This window comes from Durio zibethinus, chromosome 12 (assembly GCF_047325235.1).
Source record: "Durio zibethinus cultivar Kanyao isolate XHJ-2024 chromosome 12, ASM4732523v1, whole genome shotgun sequence".
In the NCBI taxonomy this organism is placed as follows: domain Eukaryota; kingdom Viridiplantae; phylum Streptophyta; class Magnoliopsida; order Malvales; family Malvaceae; genus Durio; species Durio zibethinus.
The window spans coordinates 6,882,667-6,901,534 of NC_143173.1; the positions used below are offsets into that span (position 1 = coordinate 6,882,667).

Sequence of the window (18,868 nt, forward strand, 5' to 3'; positions counted from 1 at the left end):
ATAATTCTAATATATACTATATAAAAGGCAAAAAAAATTATATTAGATCATAATTTTAAATAATTTACATCATTTATTTCTATTAATAATCGATGTTACAATATTATCAATCCCAAGCCCGGATGAAATAAGGAAGGTTGAGATAGACTGATGATTATAGTAAAATATAATCAAGCTATTATGAAAGACCAAAATAAAAAATATATATTATATTAAATTTAAATTATTAAATTAATTTTGATTTGGATTAAATAAATATATGAATAGAATATGAAAAAAAAATAATATTTCTGGTGTAAAGTCAAGCCGGAAGGAAGTGTTAATATTGAAAAGAGAAAAATCCGCTCCAAGCCGATGGATGCCATCCATCTCAATGGCCCTGTAGCGGTAGTGTAGCATCATCATTTCATAATAAATAATAAAAATTGAAATTTGAATCCTCAAAACTAAACCGAGAAAAGAATCTTCAGATTCATGGCGTCGCGGTTGCAAATTAAGGGCGATGACTCAGTGCTGCTCCGAGTCACTCACTCTAATCTTAAAAGCTTCAACACCGATGTTCGATTCTCTCTACAGGTTCCATTTTCAACAGGTTTTTTTTTTTTTTTAATTATTCCTAAAGTTGCTTTTTTTTTTTTTTGCAAAATTAAAAAAAAAAAAGTTGAACATTTTCTTTGGTTTAAAGATGAGCGTGGAAGCGGTGAAAGAGAAGCTATGGAAGAAATGTGGGACTTCAGTAAATTCAATGCAGTTAGAGTTATACGATGATTGTAAAAATAAACTTTGTGATTTAAGTGATGATTCAACACCTCTCGGTTTCTATTCTCCACTTGATGGGTTAGTCTTTTACCAATTCCACTTTTATTTTTATTTTTTATTGCTAGCTATCATTGTATTGCCTTTTGATTCCATTGTTTTACTATAAAAAAGGTTCCGAATTCACGTTATAGATCTTGATCCTTCATCAGTAACCTCTGGAGGATGGCTTGAAGATACTTCATTAGTCGAAAAGTACTCTATTTCTGAAGATGAATACAATAAACGTTCCGGTAGGTTAGTTACCTGTGAAAGCTGGTCATGTCAGAATGTTTATTCACGTGGAAAATTGTTATGTCTGCTTTCTCTTTCCTGTTAATTTAGCATGTAGTTGTGTTGGTTTGATCTTGTTTGTTGTTTCAGGTACTTTTAGGAAATTCAAGGAAAAAATGGCATCTCAAAATCCATCTGCATTTAGGAATAAAGTAAGTATCTCTTATTTGATATACATATATGTACATATATATATATATATATGTATATGTATTTGTAGCTTTAAGCTATATGCAACTGCAAGTAGTCACAAGCAACGATACCTTTTATATTATTATTATTATTATTATTATTATTATTACTACTGGTATTTGGAGCTGTTAGGATTTGATTCCAAATTATTACTAAGTGTAATCATGCACAAATTGCTGCTATTGTTGTCTTGATCATACTTATTTTGAATTCATTTGCAGATGTCAGATGACTACATGGAAGACCTCTGTGCAAATATCAAGGTTGGTTATATATTTTCTTTTCTCTTCTTCAAGGATACTTGGCTTTTTTGCAGAATTATTAAAATGCTTTTTGGAATCCCAGTCTTTTAAAGAAAACAAAATATTGTTCAATTTCAATATGTGCTTTCTTTTTTATAAAGAAAAAGGGAGCAAGATAATACCTTAGCGTTTTATTGATTTATTCCCTTTGAACACATGATAGTTCTGGCTGGAACTATACCACGTCTGTCCACCATCTTGACTGATGAAAGAACTTAATAAAATTCAATTTTAGCGAACTTTTCCAATTTCATCATCTTTATGGATCAGAGATTAGTTAGTGTTCTGCTTGGTGCTTTTCTTTTTATCCTTTTGAAATGTTACTTTGGTACCTAGTAAATAATCATTAAAACATGTGGTTTTTCATTTCTTGATGCACAAGGGAAGCTAATGAAGATCTTAGACTAATTGATAGGGTACTTTGTTACTGTGGCAAAGAAATGGCTAATTAGAAAATTTATAGTTATGGGAGGATGAACTTATATAAATCCTTCTGTTCTGTGTGTATTGCATGATTGCTAATATTTCTTTGATAATATACAAATCCCAAAAATGTTGCAAATAATGTATGCAAAAATGCTTCTTGGAATTACTGGTAAGTCAACTGCACTATGTAAGAATCATTGGTAGTTAGTTTTTTGATTGTGATTTGGTTGACAAGAAATCTGCTGTAACAGCTCTTGACAATATTTACAGCTGAACGTGGGAACATTTTTCAACTCTTTTCACAGTCAGTGCTTGTTTAATCAAGAAAAGTTTAGTTGTACCTTTAGAAACATAAAAGGATTTTAAAAGGCCAAAATCTCAACAAATTCACCACTTCATGCTTGATAATGCTTACCTACAAGCAAGCATAGTTTTGATGTCTTAGATTCAACTATATTAAATGTTTTATTTACATATTACTTCTAGAATTTGTTTTGCATCATTTTTTTCTGTAGTTAGGAATGTCCTTGATTCCTCCCTCCTGTTTCTCAACATATCAAATGTCTTTTGGGTTGTTTTGCCAGCTTGCTTCAACTTATGTGCCATTCCTTCTCTTTTCATTGTATCAAATCAGGTAGGAGACAGATGTGAAGTTGAACCAGGGGAGAAAAGAGGGGTTGTCAAATATGTGGGTCGAGCAGAAGCATTAGGGCCAGGCTTCTGGATTGGAGTTCAGTATGATGAACCGTTAGGAAAACATGATGGCATGTATGTAAACTGTATTCTTATTTTCTTATTGCTCTCATCATTTTTCGTATGGTTTTTCCATTATTTTCTTGTTATATATACTTTTTTGTTGTGTGATAGAAAGTTAGAAACTCCAAGAAGGATTGATATATATATTTTTGTTCAATGATATGTCTTTTAAAGAATGCAATTTAATTTATTCATGTTGAAGGTGGTTAGGATTTTTTGACACAGATGCATTAAATAAACCCTATTAGGAGTGAGGATACACATTAAATAATTTATCTTGTTTGGAGGCGTTTTTATCTAATTAAAAGGAGATGACTTTAATGCTTTGAGTTTAATGATAGACAAACAAAGTGGGAAAATCAAACAAAATGAATGAGAACCTTTTGGATTGAGTTGACATTTTTCATCAGAGTCCCATAACAGAGTATAAGGATCTATATTCAGGGCCTCATTTGCAAGACCGTACTGTGCTTGGTGTAGCATCATCCGTTTCCCCCAACATTATGAATTGTAGCTTTATGTCATGTTGAAATTCATGTTGGCAGCTGCCTGGGCTTTACTTTGCATTTCGTGCTTGCACCATACATTGCAGAATTAATTCTTCTCTCCAAGTCATTTCCTTGCACTACTCATTTTCATTTGTTGTATAATCTGTTGATCATACTGCAGGGTGAAAGGAACACGATATTTTCAATGCCCTCAGCTTTGTGGTGCAATGGTTAGGCCTGACAAAGTAAAGGTTTGTATGCAACTATGTTAAATGATCTATGCATTTTGGGGTTCCTCCGAGGCCTTTTCTAGTTCAAATGTATTAGGTAGATACATCCTATTATGAAGCCTTTTGCTGTTTCAAAAAGATGTCTATGAACTGTTTATTGTAAGATCTCCCAATGCATATTTACCTAGAAGAATAGTTTGATAGGCCAAATTGCCAACTAGGAATTTTTTTATGAGGTAGAGTGTAGATTTGAGAATTAATCTGCGTACTTCAGTGAATCACAAAAACCATACTGCAGGTAAGAATTTGATTTCTTCCTTGTAGCCAGTTTTTGAGGGTTTGACCAGATCCTCTCTTTCTATATCATCTCTTTCAAAGATTTTCATTTATGGTAATTGGAAGATATAGTTTATATTCTATTCCCGTTGTCCCAATTTGTTAGTCCATGATAGAATTGCACAAACTTTTAGAGAGCAAGTTTACTACATTATAATTCATTTTCCACATGTCTACTAATTAACCTTAATAGTATTATTTGTTTTTTGTTTTGTTTTCTTCTGATTGTTATTTGTAGCATAATTACAAATAGAAAGCAAAATTAATACTGACTGCTAATTGATTTATGGTAGTGGATGGGTCATGGAAAAAGTGATAGGCAGATTAAAAGATGGGATAAACACAGTAGACATTAATTCTTTGCAGATTATACTCTAGGGAACCGGGTAAGTAATTCTTTTTGCTTAGAAAGATTTGGATCCAAGACCTATTCTAGTTCCATTGTGCCAAGTGCCAACCTATGAAATGGCTAAGCCCAAGGGCAAACTAGTGAGTTCTCTTCTTTATTTACATTTGAAATAACCGTGCTAGACTTCTCTGTTGAATACCTAACAAGTCTATCCAAACAGCTGATCCGACTCTCTATTTTTATTTTTTAAAAGAAAAGATTTTGCATATATGTTTAATAGATAGCTTAATTGTTTTTCATATCCAAAGTCCAAGAATGGGCCCAGTTAGTAAATATTTGGGGTCTTCCAACCCTTTATGTATACTACTGCTTTTATTTATTTGAAACTAAGATAGGTGCTTTCCTGTCATTCCCAGGTTGGTGACTATCCTGAGCGAGATCCTTTTGAGGAGGATGAATTATAATTGTGTTCATGAATGGGTACTGCTGCATTCTATGCGGTATAAATAACCTTAATGAGATTGGTAATGATTTTTCATTTATGTTTGATATTGTTGTGACATATTTGGTTGGGAATGATGTGTGAGATTGTTTGGAAGATAAGAAACTTTTAAGCTTCAAGAAGATAGTATTTGCCTTTTTGTGTTTGCCTCTTGACTATTGTTGTAGCAAAAGAATAGAAATGATCCCAAAAGGGGAAGGATACCTACCTAGGTTCTTCTTGTTTCTTTTGTACCCTGGCTTGGAAAAAGAAAACTATTATTGTAGTTTGATTGCTTAAAAAAATACAAATTGAGCTCTGTTGAAGCTCGCTTAAATTGCACCAGATTTTCTGTTGGCATTGGAATTTATTTTTGAATCATTTTTTGAAAGGCTTTTTGTACTCACCTTGTGGTAACTAGTGCTTTCAAACACATAATGGATTCCAAAGTAGCCAACAGGTGACTGTCTTTCATTCAGAGACATGGTTGGGAAGATTAGGTAAAGCTGGAAAATAAGATGTAGAGGTGCAAGTATTTTGCAGGTAACCTTAATGGAAGAGGATGCACGGTAACAAAATTTTCCAATGGATTGGGTTGTGGCTTTTGAGACTTGGTAAAAATTGCTGTGATTAAGGTGATCCCTTATATCTGTCATTCTCCTTTCCTTTTCATTAATGAAAAAAAAAAAGGGGGGGGGGGGGGGGAACGTAACAAAGTAAACTGACAAGAAATAATATTTCTTGATGGGAAGGAAAATGATTATTGTCTTATGCAATAAAAGAGATATCTAAAGCAATTGGGGAACAAATGTTTAATTTTTTCGTGGGTGATACTGTCTGAAACTATAGGTTCAAAATATTTGTGGAGAGAACCTAGCCTTCAAGCAGAACAATCTTGACCACCGACGAGTCACCAATCTTCTGGAAGACTACAGCTTGATCATTAGGCTTGAGCAATCCTACAGATTTACCGTGATCCAGGGCGAGTTTCAACCCTAATTCGCCTGAAGTAGCCTGTATACACAAAGGGAAGAAAAAAAAAAAAAGATGAACGCTAGAGTTAATCCACACAAATAGTATTCCCCACGTTTTGGAAGAAAGAAGAGGAACGTGTTCTTAAATTTGATAATTCAAAACACAATACAATGATATAATATAAAAATAATATAAAAAAAGATATGAAAATAATATTATTTAAAATTTTAATAAAAATTATATATGAATTTAATAAAAACAAAAAATACATATTTTATATATTTGTATCTATGAATTATAACACATAATTTTTGTATAAAATATGATACAAATTATGAATTATCAATGTTTTATATAATGTAGATCTAAGTGTTTCCTCGTACGAATGACCTTCTAAGCTGCAATGTGCTCTAATACTAACAGAACGCTTACCATCTCAGGAGTGGTCAAAAGAGGGTAGACTCCTCTAACACCAAGCAACTGCCTAGCCTGAAAAGCAAGACGTTTATGCTCACTTGAGGATTATAACTCTTGAATAAGAATATTTTAGATAATTAATATTGCTCAGAAGATTTATGGAAGGAAGTTGAAAGTACCTGTGATGAACCGGTGAAAGTCCACTTAAGTGAATTTGTTTTGAGGCGTGGAACGACAATTGCTAACACAGGCATCGGTGGCTTATATTTTGCAATCAGCCTGTCAAATACCAAGTTGGAAACTCAGCAAGTAACCTTAGATTTCCATTGGTCATCTTCAGGGATATGTCTATATATACCTTGCTGCTCCACCTGATGATGTGAACACAACAATAATTGCTGCCTTGACCTTAATCGCAGCTCGTACCTGCAATTACAGAAGAATTTGTATTGAATCCTTTGGTTTAAAATTCAAGAACACAGCTTTTCGTACTAAAGGACTGGAAAAAATTAAGATACCGCTGATGAAGCGACAGATTCTGCATGAGACATGGGTTCTCCAACATGCTTGACAATTCTCTTGAAATGAAGGGAGTGATTATATACCCTTTCAGCCTGCACATATCAGAATAAAACATTGATCATTGCATGATGCACATGAACTGAATCGTTCTCAATATGATTTTAGTGGAAATCTTGATTTTATTCAGTTTCTTAAAACCATTCAAGCTTAAGGATCATATGTAATTCTTCAAATCGTACCTCATTTTCGTGCTGAGTGCAATTATGCATAAATTAATTATGTGATTTTATATGTTAATAATTATTTGATAATTCTCTTAAAAAGTTGGTTATCATTGAAAGGAAGAAAATATTCATGTTGCCACCAAAAAGTTTATAGAGCAGCGCATGGTAAACACATAGGGATATATATATATATTAGACACACTTACTTCAGCGCAAATTCTCCCCACAGTTGTCACAGCTTCAATGGGATACAGGCCGCGTAAAGTCTCAGCGCCCAATAGGATACCATCAGTACCTAATTTTAAACAAAAGGAATGGAAAAATTTTAATATAAGGGACCAAATTGAGCTGATGATTTATTTTCTCATAAATCAATTCACAAACCATCAAGAACAGCATTGGCAACATCAGTGGCTTCTGCACGTGTTGGCCTTAGATTTTCGGTCATACTATCGACGACTCGAGTAATGATAGCAGGTTTTCCTACCATGTTGCACCTATGTACAGCAGATTTCTGAAACAAGAAAACCTACAATAGAAAGAAAAGGTTATGGTAGGAAAGGTGGCAATCACAAAATTTCTAGCCATCCATTGCAATTTGCTAATTAATCTGGTCAGTAAAACAGGAATAATCATCAGTGAATGACCTAAATTACATTAAAATCATACTAATGCAGAATTTCTAGAAATATTACCTTTTCCGGTGGAAGGTCGATGCCTAAATTCCCACGAGAAAGGATAATACCATCAGCTTCATGAAGGATGTCATCAAAATGCTTTAAACCCTTGCATTATAATTTAAAAAAAAACCATCATGGTGTGATCAGTTGAACATCAAAGATACACAAAAGGTAATGATAAAGGAAACAATTTTCAAAGGTTGAGAGACCCACAAAAGTAATTCTATGAATTGAATAAATAATCTTACCTCTACGGTTTCAATTTTGGCAAATATTTGAGTTTCATGAAGATTCTGTGTTCTAAGGAAAGCTCTAAGCTGCAGAATGAATAAACATGCATGTGTCATCAGCAGTGTATGCATCCAGTCAACATTCAAAACTTTGAAGATAACATTGAAAAGTTGCTGTTATTTATATGCTCAACACCTTTGGCTGGCAAAGGATCTAGACAAGCAACCATGTAGAATAGAAGCATCTTCTTGATTATAAGAACAAATTCATCAGATTTTCTTTAGACAAGAACTCTTAAAGGAAAAAGAAAGATAAATAAAACATACCTCTCGCACATCTTCGGCATGCCTTGTATAAGAAAGGGATATAAAATCAACATTGTTGCGTCTTCCCCAAGTTGAAATGACCTATCCCAGTGAACACAGAGGACACATATTTTTAATTGATGCCAATCATCTTCAACTTGAAAGCAGTTAGAACTCATAATAAAGCATCAACCATATTCTGAGACCTACATTGCACTCATTGAGCATTAAACTTTCATTCAGAGTAATTGGAGAAAACAGCAAAAGGCCAATTTAGCTAACAAGTTGAGGATTTAACATTTCAAACATGCTCCGACTATTAAGTCTGTTTACAAGTACATTGAAAGAAGTTGACAAGCATATAATCAAGAATTACCTGTTTGTCATTCTCATTTAAAGTTGGTAAGTCGATGTGAACCTGGGAAACATGCATGGTGAATATTAACCCTGCAAGAGTAGCAGTGTTTTTCACAAGACAAATAACATCCCGATCCTTCGTCTCCAAGACCTGGCAAATTAAAGAACAGAATCAGCACACTAATATTAGCTACTGACCTAAAAAATTCTTTAATGAAGCAATACTCAGTCAATGACAATTTGTACCTCAAGCCAGACTGATGTAGTTTCACTTCCTGTGAAGAGATACTGCCCAAGAAAAATAGTATCACCCTTCTTCACTGTCTGCAGTTCACATAAAAAAGAAACCGAGTACAATTTATTGAATGTAAAAAAGTAATGGTTCATTTACCTAATGTCAGCATCAAGCCAGTAACTACTGTCTGCAAGAAAATAACATAGTAGCCATTGCATTTCCACTACGCTTTTCACATGGGAATGCATCCGAAAAATCAGAGGTACAAAGAGCGAAAAGAAAAAGAGCATAACAAAGTATATTCTGAAAGGTTATAAAAGAAACAAAGGAATAAAACCAGAAATAGATCAGAACATTAAGTGGATATGATGCTCTATTTTCTGCTGAAAAGAGTGAAAATCAAGGTGATAAACTTAAATCAATAAATTCCTCACATAGAAAGCCACATGTAAATAACAATATGAAATCCATGACCTCCATAGCACAATTTTTATTCCTATCCTTTGTTTTTTTTCCTTTTCATTTTACTGAACCCCTATTATTTTCTTTAGTTCTTTAGTTGTTGAGTAAAACTATATGACATAAAAATGTATAACATACCCCAGCAAGTCCAGAATAACTAATGGGTAAGACTTCTGCTGATGGTTCTTTTGTAGCATCTGGCGTGATGGTCACAACGTCATCAGCCTTAAGCTCGATCGGATTAGCAGTCTTGTTGTAAACTTTAAGTTCTGGACCCACAGTGTCTAGCATAACCTGAAAATTACGGAAAACATGAGTTTTAAACTCCATGTGTGAGGTTAAGAGACAAGCACACATTCAATTTCATTTTTAATTAGTTTTTTTAATATACTCTAAAAAAAATTCCACCGGCGGTGGATGAGATAATTTTCCTTAAATCAAATCAGATAATATGAGATTTCATTAGCAATAAAGCATGAGAGGGATATTACTGAACTAATTTTATAATTAATTACTTACAGCACAAAGCTTCCTTGCACTTTTCACAGCTATTCTTAAATTTTCAATGGTTTCTTGATGATAGTCACTGTCCAACCCAGAAAAATCAAACCGTGCAACTGTAAATGAAGACTACAATTAGACATGAAGGATAAATATGAAGATGCATAGGAAATCAAAATGCAGAACTGATGAAGGCATACAAAAGATTACCTGACATTCCGGCCTTTAGGCATGCTTCAATTACCTCAACAGAACGTGACTTGGGTCCAAGCGTGCCTACTATTTTTGTCAGTGATGGCAAAAAGCTCTGCAATGTCACACAAATAAACTTCATACTTCAACTTAACTCCATGTATCACTTCAACTTTTATATAAATTTCATAATTCTAACACTCATTTCTGGTTTAATTTTTATAAATTTTTCCATTCTATTTCCGCGGAACAGCTATTGTATTCTCCTTCATCACATTCCATGAAAACGTATAGATTCGAATTCCTAACTCTATCCAAGACAGTTAGCTATAGAAGCATGGGAATGCCAAGACAAGCATATAATGACTACTCAAATAATTTGTTCATGAAAGAGAAACACTGGTTAGTTGCATACCGATTTAGAAGAAGTTAAAACAGAGGAGAGCCTGAGAGGGCCTTCAGCCACCATTTGTCCCCCTTGCATTGTCCACAACTTGAATTCAGACACACAGGGATAAAAGTGGAGTGAGTAGTTAGTTAAGGAGGTAGTTTTTGGCGGGCAAAAATAAATAGGCAGCGGTAGGTGGTGGGCAGGGCTCCCATATGTTTGGGGTTAGGTATAGCTAAAGGCCTGACTCAGGCACGAAATCAGATACAACTAACATGTCTTGATATGTTCTGCGTTTACTTTAATTGGTGTTTAACGGCCGCCAGCTTTTCATGGTTGAATTTTGAACCTTCTGTTCATCTAAGTTACCTAACTCCCAAGCGACAACTAACATTTCTTTCTCCCCCTACAAAATAAAGGATTTAAACCATAGCCGCATTTTACATTTTAGGATCATGGATGGGTTGCATTTTATAAGGACTCAAATGCATTTATGAAAAATAAAATAATCAAATAAAACAAATTAATCATTACTTATGATACACTAATAAAAGGCTAAAATAAAAAAAAATTTTAAAATATTAGAAAATTGTAACTAAACTCTAATACTATTTTAAATCTAAATAAGCCTTTCAATTTTTATTTTTCACTATTAAACCCTTCTAAGACGTGTGGACTCAATGATATGACAAAAAAATATACATAGGTACACAATAATGTACACATAACAAAAAAGAATAAAATTTTTTTTAAGAAAGGCAGTCTAACAAATAATTTTTATTGAATGATACCATGACAAAATTTATTAGCAAGAAAATAACAATATATAAAATTAATAAAAAAGTCTATATTTATATGAAAATTAATAAAAATGATTAATTATTTGATATTATTATAAAAATAATTAGTGAAAAATAAATATCTATATGTAAAATTATTATTTATTAATATAAAAGAAATGTTTATATCTAAAATTGATAAAAAAAAAAAAGAAAGAGTAATTTATATGAAAATTAAAAAAAAAGATTAATTATTTGATACTATGACAAAAAAATTAGTGAAAATGAAACATCTATATGAAAAATTAATATAAAAAGAAAATCTTTATATTTATATGAAATTTTAAAAAGTGATTCTAATTTCTTTTTCATTAGTTTGCATATAAATGTAGACATTTCCTTTTTTTATTATTAATTTTACATATACACAATTTTCTTTTATTAATAATAATTTATTGTATTTGTTAAAAATATAAGAACAATGAAAATATTTATTATTTCATATCATGATAAAAAATAATTATTGAAACGAAAATGTCCAGACATAAAATTAAAAAAAATAAAATTGCATTTATGATCTCCAATGTACATATTTTATAGGATAATTTTACAAATTTTATTTATACATACATACAATAATCACTTGTAATCTTAAGCTAGCACTCATTCAACATTAAAGCCACAAAAGTAATTTTTATTTTTTACTAATCTTATATATTATTTTTTTTACTAATAATTATTTTTCTCGTGGTATCAATCAATAAAGTTTTTGTTAGATCAAACTTTTTGGAAATTTTCTTTTCTTTTTTTTTTTTTGTTTTTTAGACTTTTTTTGGCCAAGTCTACATTGTTGGGTCCACATGTACATTTTTATGTTACATCGTTGTGTTCACGTGTCTAGAGCAAGCAGCCGACTGCTATAGGTTCTTTCCTCAAAAAGAGTGCGGGTATTCGGATAGCCCACGTGGGGCATTCAATTGCTTACTTTATGGCTTTCAAGTAGACATGTGCCGTCCTAGTCAATTTAATGATGCATGTAGCTCAATAATTTGTTTTAGTAAAAAATATACTTATTTGTTAGATTAAAAAATACTTGGTAATGATTTGAACATTATACATTTGCTCCTTAATTGAAAATCATTCCAAAAATAAATCATAAATTGAGATTTAGCCCCAAAAAAAAAAAATTCTCTTTACAAGATTTCAATTCCTAATAACATACAGCATGATGTGTAGTAAAATATCATTAAAAATTTAGGGTTTTGTTTATTTTAGTTGAGGATCATTACAAACACTAAATTATAGAGCACTCCATCATGTGGGGGAAAAGAAAAAAAAATTATGCATATAGTTTTGATGCACTATTGGTGTGTGTTGAATCTATACATTGCCACTTAATCACATTCGGACAATTTATTAATAAATAGATTAAATAATTTTGAAGTCTTTAACAATAAATATTTATTTTTGTAAATTTAAGTATTTAAAATTTATGTAGATTTATTCTTAAGGACTTTAAAAATTTTGTAATTTATTCGTTAATGAAGTGTTATGATGTGATTAATGATAGCGTATAAATTTAAGATATTAACAATGTGTAAAATATAAATCACATAACTATAATTATAGTTTTATAATAAAAATTATCATATATTTTTCAAAAACACATAATTTTTTATAATAAAAAAAAGTAAATTTTAAAATTGAATTCTCTCTCTATTTTCAAAGAAAAATATATTATTATTATTATTTTATTAATGCATATATTTTATTTTTTAATTTTTTGTCAATTTCTTAAAGTAACGTTTAATATCATTTTCAAAGTCGCTATAATAATTTAATCACCTAGGTGATCTTATTATTAAGGTAATCTTATCACTTGTTATTTAAAATCACTTTATTTTGTTTACAATCATTAATCCTCATAAATTCAATATCATTATGTTTGGCATTACTAAAAATCAAATATTATTTTGTATAAAAGTACCAAAAGAACAATGTATATTATAATAGCTATCCAATTTAATGATTTCAATAGTATTTAAAAATAATAATTTATAAAATATTAGCAATAATTTGTATAATTTATAATAAAAATAATTATATTATTTAATTAAAAATATTTTTATTGATAGATAAATTAGTTTTTATAATACAAGTTATGTTAAAAAATTGAATTAAAAAAATAAAAACTAATCTATTAAAAGCAATTATATTTAATCATATAAAACATTAAAAAAGTAAAAAAAAAAAAACACATAAATTATTTTGAACTTGCTAAAATGAAAATTAGTTTGAAAATATAAAAATTTATAAAATAAAATAATTACTATAAATTTCAAGAAAAAGTAAAATTTTAATTCACATATTAAATGAATAATATTGACTATTCTTAATTTTGCATATTACTTTATCTCAATGCTAAAAGCTTTCTATCTTTTTACATATGAATTATATTACCTTCTAAAACAATGATTTAATCACTCTCGATGATTTAGATTACTATCATATAAAATTAATAAAAGAATATTTGGTATGTGGTGATTCGTTTAAAAACCATGATGATTTGCACTCAATAATTACGTCATCTTATTTTGTAGCAATTTAGAAATTCTATTTGACAGTGATCTTAAATCACTGGGTGATAAGATCACTGTCTTAAAAAATGATCTTATTCCTACCGTAAAATTTTGAAATTTTCGTTTAATGTTAATGTGGCAATTGATGTTATGACATGAATTAAAATTTTTAATACATGTTAGCATCTTATTAGATGTTAGGCCATATTAATAAATTGACTAACAATGTTAGTCTATAGTACTAAAATAGATGATGGAATGAAAGTTATAAAACTAAATTGGTAATTTTATTTGTTTAGATATCAAATTAATAAAATATATATAATACATGAGCTATTTTCGTATTTAACCTTATTCAATTATGTAATTAACTCAATTTCTTATAAATTTAGATTGTTACTGGAATTTATTTTAATTTTAATTTATTATTGAATTCAATATTTCGATGTCAAATTTTGTCAAATGAAATTAAAAATTTTTTTTTTATGAAATCCATTTTTTTGATTGGGCCTTGAAACCCAAATTGAAATGCTAATTGAGACTATATCTCAAATTGGGTGGAGCCCACTAAAATTTAGAGTCTTTAATTGTTTTGTTTTTTAATTTCTTGTTTGTTATTAGTTAATTTCTTTTTATATTTCCTTTTATTTTTTAAAAAAGTCAAAAAAAAAAAAAAAAAAAAAAAAAAAAACAGAATTTGAGACATCATGAGTGCTATGTCATGATTTATGTTACAAAACCTTGCCACGTTGTGTCTCTTCTTTTTTCCTTTTCCTGATGAGCCTCGTATGCATGTAAAATGTATTCAAAATGAGTCATGAGGTCGTAAACATGACATATTCAAACCTATAAACAAAAAGAAGATTATTGGCTACATTTGAAAAGCAAGTTTCAAAACAAGTCTCATCTAATTAAATAAAAATCTACATCTTTCTCTTTTCAAGTACATAAATCTTATTTATAAAAGTAAAAAATTTTTTTATGATGAAATTAAGAGAAAAATACAAATGGTGATCGTTTGAGAATTTTTATGTGATGAATTTTTTTCAAAATAATTTTATCAAGCATGTCAAAAGGTTTTTTAGGGAACTTTTTCAATAAAATGAATTTTGATTTACTTTTAATAATAAATTTAATAATTAATTCATAAAATTACTTATAACAAATAATTCTTTCAATTATAAAATTAAGAGGGAAATACAAATGGTAATCACTTTGAAAATTTTCAAGTACCAATCATGTTAATTAAGAGGGTTTTTTTTTTTTTTTTTTTTGAGATCTTCTGATAAAGGAAATTTTATCTAATATTTCATAAAAAATTCAAATTTAATTTAAAATTTATTTCAAAAATTAAAATATTTAATAACCAATTAAGAATAGAAAGATAATTTAATTAAGATCAATTTTAAGATAATATATAATTAATTGATACCCTTTTATGATAAATGTTATAAAATATTAATATTTTTTTTCACACATAATCATATTATCAAAATTAGTTTTGTTTCGTATACTATAATTTTTTTCCTAAAAGTCTATGATTAAATTTATGATATTTTTAAAAATGATAAATTTATTTAAGTAATTAATCATATTTAATTAAAAAAAATTTTACGATTTTTAATTTTATATGTAATGATCAAAATTTTAAATTTACGTTTGATTTAAATACATGTAATATTAAATTATATAATAAAAAATGATTTTTTTTTGTTACATAAAAAAGATCTTAATATAAATACAAAAAAAATTTTCATTCCAACTTAATTTTTTAATATCGCTTCAAACGTCTTTAATTGTTAAGCTAAACGAGAGAATGGAAAGTGACTTTGATCTAGTCTCATCACACCAAAAAAGGACATAAAGTTTTATCTCTTCCAAACGCCAGCTAGCGCTCTTTCTCACCGATCGTTTCGCTTATCTTCTAAGTCAATCCTTTGTTTTGTTATCTGATTTTAAGCTCGCATTGGTATACCAAAAAGGAAAGGCAACGGACCTTTGTTACATTATTGTGGCCTACCCATCTCTGTTATCTACTCAGGGATGCGGCCAATTTCCCTGCTTCATTAGCTTCTACGTTTTTTTTTTTTTTTTTTTTTTTAAAAATCTATTTTCTATCCCTTTGTTCATAAACTTTTTCTATTAATTTTCTTTGAAGAAATTTATGATTTCTTCACATAACAGCTTGATCTTTATTTCAATTTTAAAATTTTGTCTGATGGCCTGTTTTAGAGGTTGTTTTAATTAATGAATGCCTTGCTTCAGCTTACGCCATTCGATCCTAATAAGAAGAAGAAGAAAGTGGTTGTGATACAGGTCCCTGCAGATGATTGTGTTGACAGTTTCTGATGGGCTTGACTTTAGCAATCTGAAACAAGTAAGTGTACATATGGTTTCTTCTCCATCAACTAATCTGATGGTGCTTACTATGATCTTGTAGGGAGAGAGCAGTACATTCAATGAGGAGATTGGGGATATGCACAGATGTTTTTTATGGTTAGAATTTTCTTTCATTAAATCTGTAATTAATATTTTTATATTTTTTTTACTACTTATCTAGATCATATTGATGGCCATGGGTATGAAGACGGTAACGGGAGTGTCTTGCAACATTGTTATCCTTGGGAAGGAAGTAATCGTGATTATGATTATGATGAGGTATAGTTTGTAGCTCAGTGTGTTGTTGATATTGCAAGCTTCATCTTATTTATATGATTGATTGGATATTGATAAACTTGTCATGATAATGAGCCTATGAACTGTACTTGATGGAATCTTAAATTTCCTATAAGGTTTTAAGAATTTCACCATTCGCAATAATCCATTTTGTAGTATGTTTTTATGCTTCTCTAAGGCTACTGATTAAATAGCTGTCTTTGTGTCTTTTCATAATTTTATTCACTTTTCTCAGCATACTTGAAAATTATTGAGTTTATATGCTATTCTTTCAGTTATACCGTTGATAAATTGTTTAACCTTCACTTAATGTGATGCATGCAGCTTGTTGGTCTGGTGTTTAACATTCTCCGGGAGAACAGCCCCGAACTTGCCGGAGATAGGCTTAGAACTGTTATGAGGCCTCCATAAGTTCTTTGTGAAGGCACCACGAAAACTGTATTTGTGAATTTCACGGATCTATGCAAGACATATGTTACTGTTCTTTTGCCCGTATTCTGTACACTGTTCAGCTATGTATAAGGTATTTGTGCTATTTGGGATGGTTGAGGATCGAATATCTCTTTTAGGGGCAAATTTTGGATTCTGGATTTTTGTTATTTATTCTATAAAAATATAGTGCTTGCTTGTTGGTCTTGCTTCATATTTATGACTTACTTCCTTGGTCCTCATTCCAACAGTCTCACTTAGGAGTTAATCTGATTTGGGGTTTGTAGTTGAGTTTACCATTTAATAGTGTTCTATTTTGCAAAGTTGGTTGACTAAGTTTCATAACAAACACCACATCCTCTCTAACAACTTTTTGCCTGGGAAAATCTTTTAGGATGCATCAACAATCAGAGCATGTTATGAACTTCTTGCTTGCTGAGTTGGGGACAAATGTATCACCTGATGGGCAGCAAAGGTTGGTTGTGAAGGGCAGGTTTGAGCCAAAAAATTTTGAAGGGATCCTTAGGCATTACATCAGTAAGTACCATTTTTATGTCATGCTAACTTATATTGAGATGATAGCAAATGTAAACTTGAAGCTGGGAATATTTTGATTGACTTCCTTCGTAAAATTTGGTTTCCTCTTCTCAGATGAGTATGTTATTTGCCTTGGATGCAAAAGTCAAGTTACAACTCTCTCAAAGGAGAATCGTCTTCTCTTTCTCAGATGTGAGAAGGTGTAGCAATGCTCACATTCTTCTTCAACCCCTTTCATCCTTCTTCTCAGATGAGTGCTATTATTTGCCTTGGGGGCTTATGCATATATAGAACTTTTTTATCTCATTATGTTATTACCTCTAGTTCTTATAATTTTTTATTAACTGGGTGGTCATGCCTATTTGGTAGGGTGGACAACCCAAATTCATCTTCTCATGGTATTAAACATTCAAGATGGTCTGTATATAGCCTTGGTTTGAGTGATGTAATTAGTAATGAATCTGTGCTTTTAGAAGGCCTAAGAATTGCCTATATTGTCAGATTTTCACTCGGATGACAGTAAAAATAACAAATCTGAGGCCTAGAGTGGCCAGTCATCACATAAAACTTGTGAAGGTGAATATTATTAGGTCTTATCCTAAATATTCAGTTTATTTTCAAGTTAAATTGATTTGATTGCCATTCTTATGTAATAGGGAACCAGCTTGGTCTTTTCTGTAGTCCAGCTTTTAGGCTTGTGAACATTTTTAAAAAAAATTATTGTGGGTCTCTAGCAGTTGCATTGCTGCAAGTTTTTCCACTATGGAGGGTGATGATGTTCTGTGAACTGCCAACATTGTCTGACTGTCTTGTGAGAGAGAAATGAATTTGTTCTGAAACCTCTTCGAAGACTGTCTTGTGCATTGATTAGAGTTTTCTGGTGGGCTTATTGACATCAAATAAATTTGTTTTTTGAGAAAAATTTTAATGGGTTTTCTAATATTTTTCTGCCACGTCTTTCTCCAAAGGAGGCTTATGATGTTCTAACAACTGCCGACATTGCCATATTGTATTGTGAATGAGAAAATGAAAGTTCTGAAGCCTCCTTTGTAGACTTTCTAATAATGTTGGTTAGAATTGGAATTGTAAGGGAGTTTCATTGTGAAAGAGAAGTAAAAAAAAAAAAAAAAAAAAAAAAAAAAAGGGAGGGAGGAGGGGTCGCTCATTTATTCTAATTAAGTTGTCTTTAACTCTTTTTTTTTTTGTTCGTGTCATCTGCCAGCTGTTGTCCTAAAAACTTGTGATCTCATTCTTGCAGTGTGGGTCTGGACGATCTTTTGCTCCAATTAAAGCTGGTTTCGTTGCTCCCGTTGGCCACAGAAATGCTGGCACCTAGGCTTTTTGATTTGGCCAAAATGATATCCCCAGTTGAGAAATTTTAATGAACGTTTTAAGTTGTAATGTCCACGGAAGCATAATTTCTATAATTATTGTAACATAATTAATTAATGATAATTTAAAAAATCAACAAAATGTTTTCTAAACTTTGATATGTTTCTATTTTAGAATCCTAAGATATAAAGCTGATAATAAATTTGAATCGATTTGATTTGATTATTTCAATTAACACATAATATTTTAAGTTTATTTGATTTAATTATTTCAATTAATACATATCATTTTTAATTTTTAAAAATCAATCCAAATTCAAATTGATTTTTTTTTAAATCAAATAGATTTGAATAAAATTTTATCCATTTAATTCATCAATTTTTGAAAAATAATTTTTT

General features: G+C 30.3%; 3 protein-coding genes and 1 non-coding gene across 8 annotated transcripts; 3 read left to right on the plus strand and 1 right to left on the minus strand.

The window, feature by feature from the left end:
• The first annotated feature begins 281 nt into the window (after nt 1–281).
• EMB2804 (tubulin folding cofactor B) lies at nt 282–4,994 on the plus strand. Of its 2 annotated transcripts, none has more exons than XM_022890475.2 (9): nt 282–387; nt 471–592; nt 686–837; nt 931–1,049; nt 1,180–1,241; nt 1,503–1,544; nt 2,644–2,777; nt 3,435–3,504; nt 4,585–4,994. In XM_022890475.2, the coding sequence occupies exons 2-9, from the start codon at nt 503–505 to the stop codon at nt 4,630–4,632; spliced, it is 717 nt and encodes a 238-aa protein (XP_022746210.2). In that variant the 5' UTR covers nt 282–387; nt 471–502; the 3' UTR covers nt 4,633–4,994. The 2 variants fall into 2 exon arrangements, with proteins under 2 accessions (XP_022746210.2, XP_022746208.1); XM_022890473.2 differs by having other exon boundaries at nt 309–387; nt 471–576.
• Nucleotides 4,995–5,371: 377 nt separating this feature from the next.
• LOC111296470 (pyruvate kinase 1, cytosolic-like) lies at nt 5,372–10,381 on the minus strand. Its single transcript, XM_022890788.2, has 16 exons — nt 10,166–10,381; nt 9,769–9,865; nt 9,577–9,674; nt 9,196–9,351; nt 8,607–8,684; nt 8,380–8,511; nt 8,025–8,105; nt 7,716–7,784; nt 7,483–7,572; nt 7,172–7,316; nt 6,994–7,082; nt 6,560–6,655; nt 6,400–6,467; nt 6,221–6,320; nt 6,057–6,113; nt 5,372–5,663 (listed from the first exon to the last, which is right to left on the minus strand). Exons 1-16 carry the CDS (start codon nt 10,232–10,234, stop codon nt 5,523–5,525), a joined length of 1,566 nt encoding a protein of 521 aa, XP_022746523.2. The 5' UTR covers nt 10,235–10,381; the 3' UTR covers nt 5,372–5,522.
• Nucleotides 10,382–15,321: 4,940 nt separating this feature from the next.
• Nucleotides 15,322–18,622, plus strand: LOC111296471 (eukaryotic translation initiation factor 2 subunit beta-like). 4 transcript variants are annotated; one of them, XM_089769250.1, is made up of 7 exons: nt 15,322–15,873; nt 15,937–15,992; nt 16,084–16,154; nt 16,497–16,695; nt 16,996–17,138; nt 17,253–17,338; nt 18,397–18,622. In XM_089769250.1, exons 4-7 carry the CDS (start codon nt 16,634–16,636, stop codon nt 18,472–18,474), a joined length of 369 nt encoding a protein of 122 aa, XP_089625376.1. In that variant the 5' UTR covers nt 15,322–15,873; nt 15,937–15,992; nt 16,084–16,154; nt 16,497–16,633; the 3' UTR covers nt 18,475–18,622. The 4 variants fall into 4 exon arrangements, 3 of the variants coding, with proteins under 3 accessions (XP_089625376.1, XP_022746530.2, XP_089625377.1); XR_016346882.1 differs by lacking the exon at nt 15,937–15,992 and having other exon boundaries at nt 15,508–15,873; nt 16,057–16,154; nt 17,253–17,714; XM_022890795.2 differs by lacking the exons at nt 15,937–15,992; nt 18,397–18,622 and having other exon boundaries at nt 15,497–15,873; nt 16,057–16,154; nt 17,253–18,281.
• Nucleotides 17,903–17,982, plus strand: LOC149515636 (small nucleolar RNA SNORD34). The gene has a single exon (XR_016326423.1). It is a non-coding gene; the product is annotated as a small nucleolar RNA SNORD34 (small nucleolar RNA).
• Nucleotides 18,623–18,868: the final 246 nt, after the last annotated feature.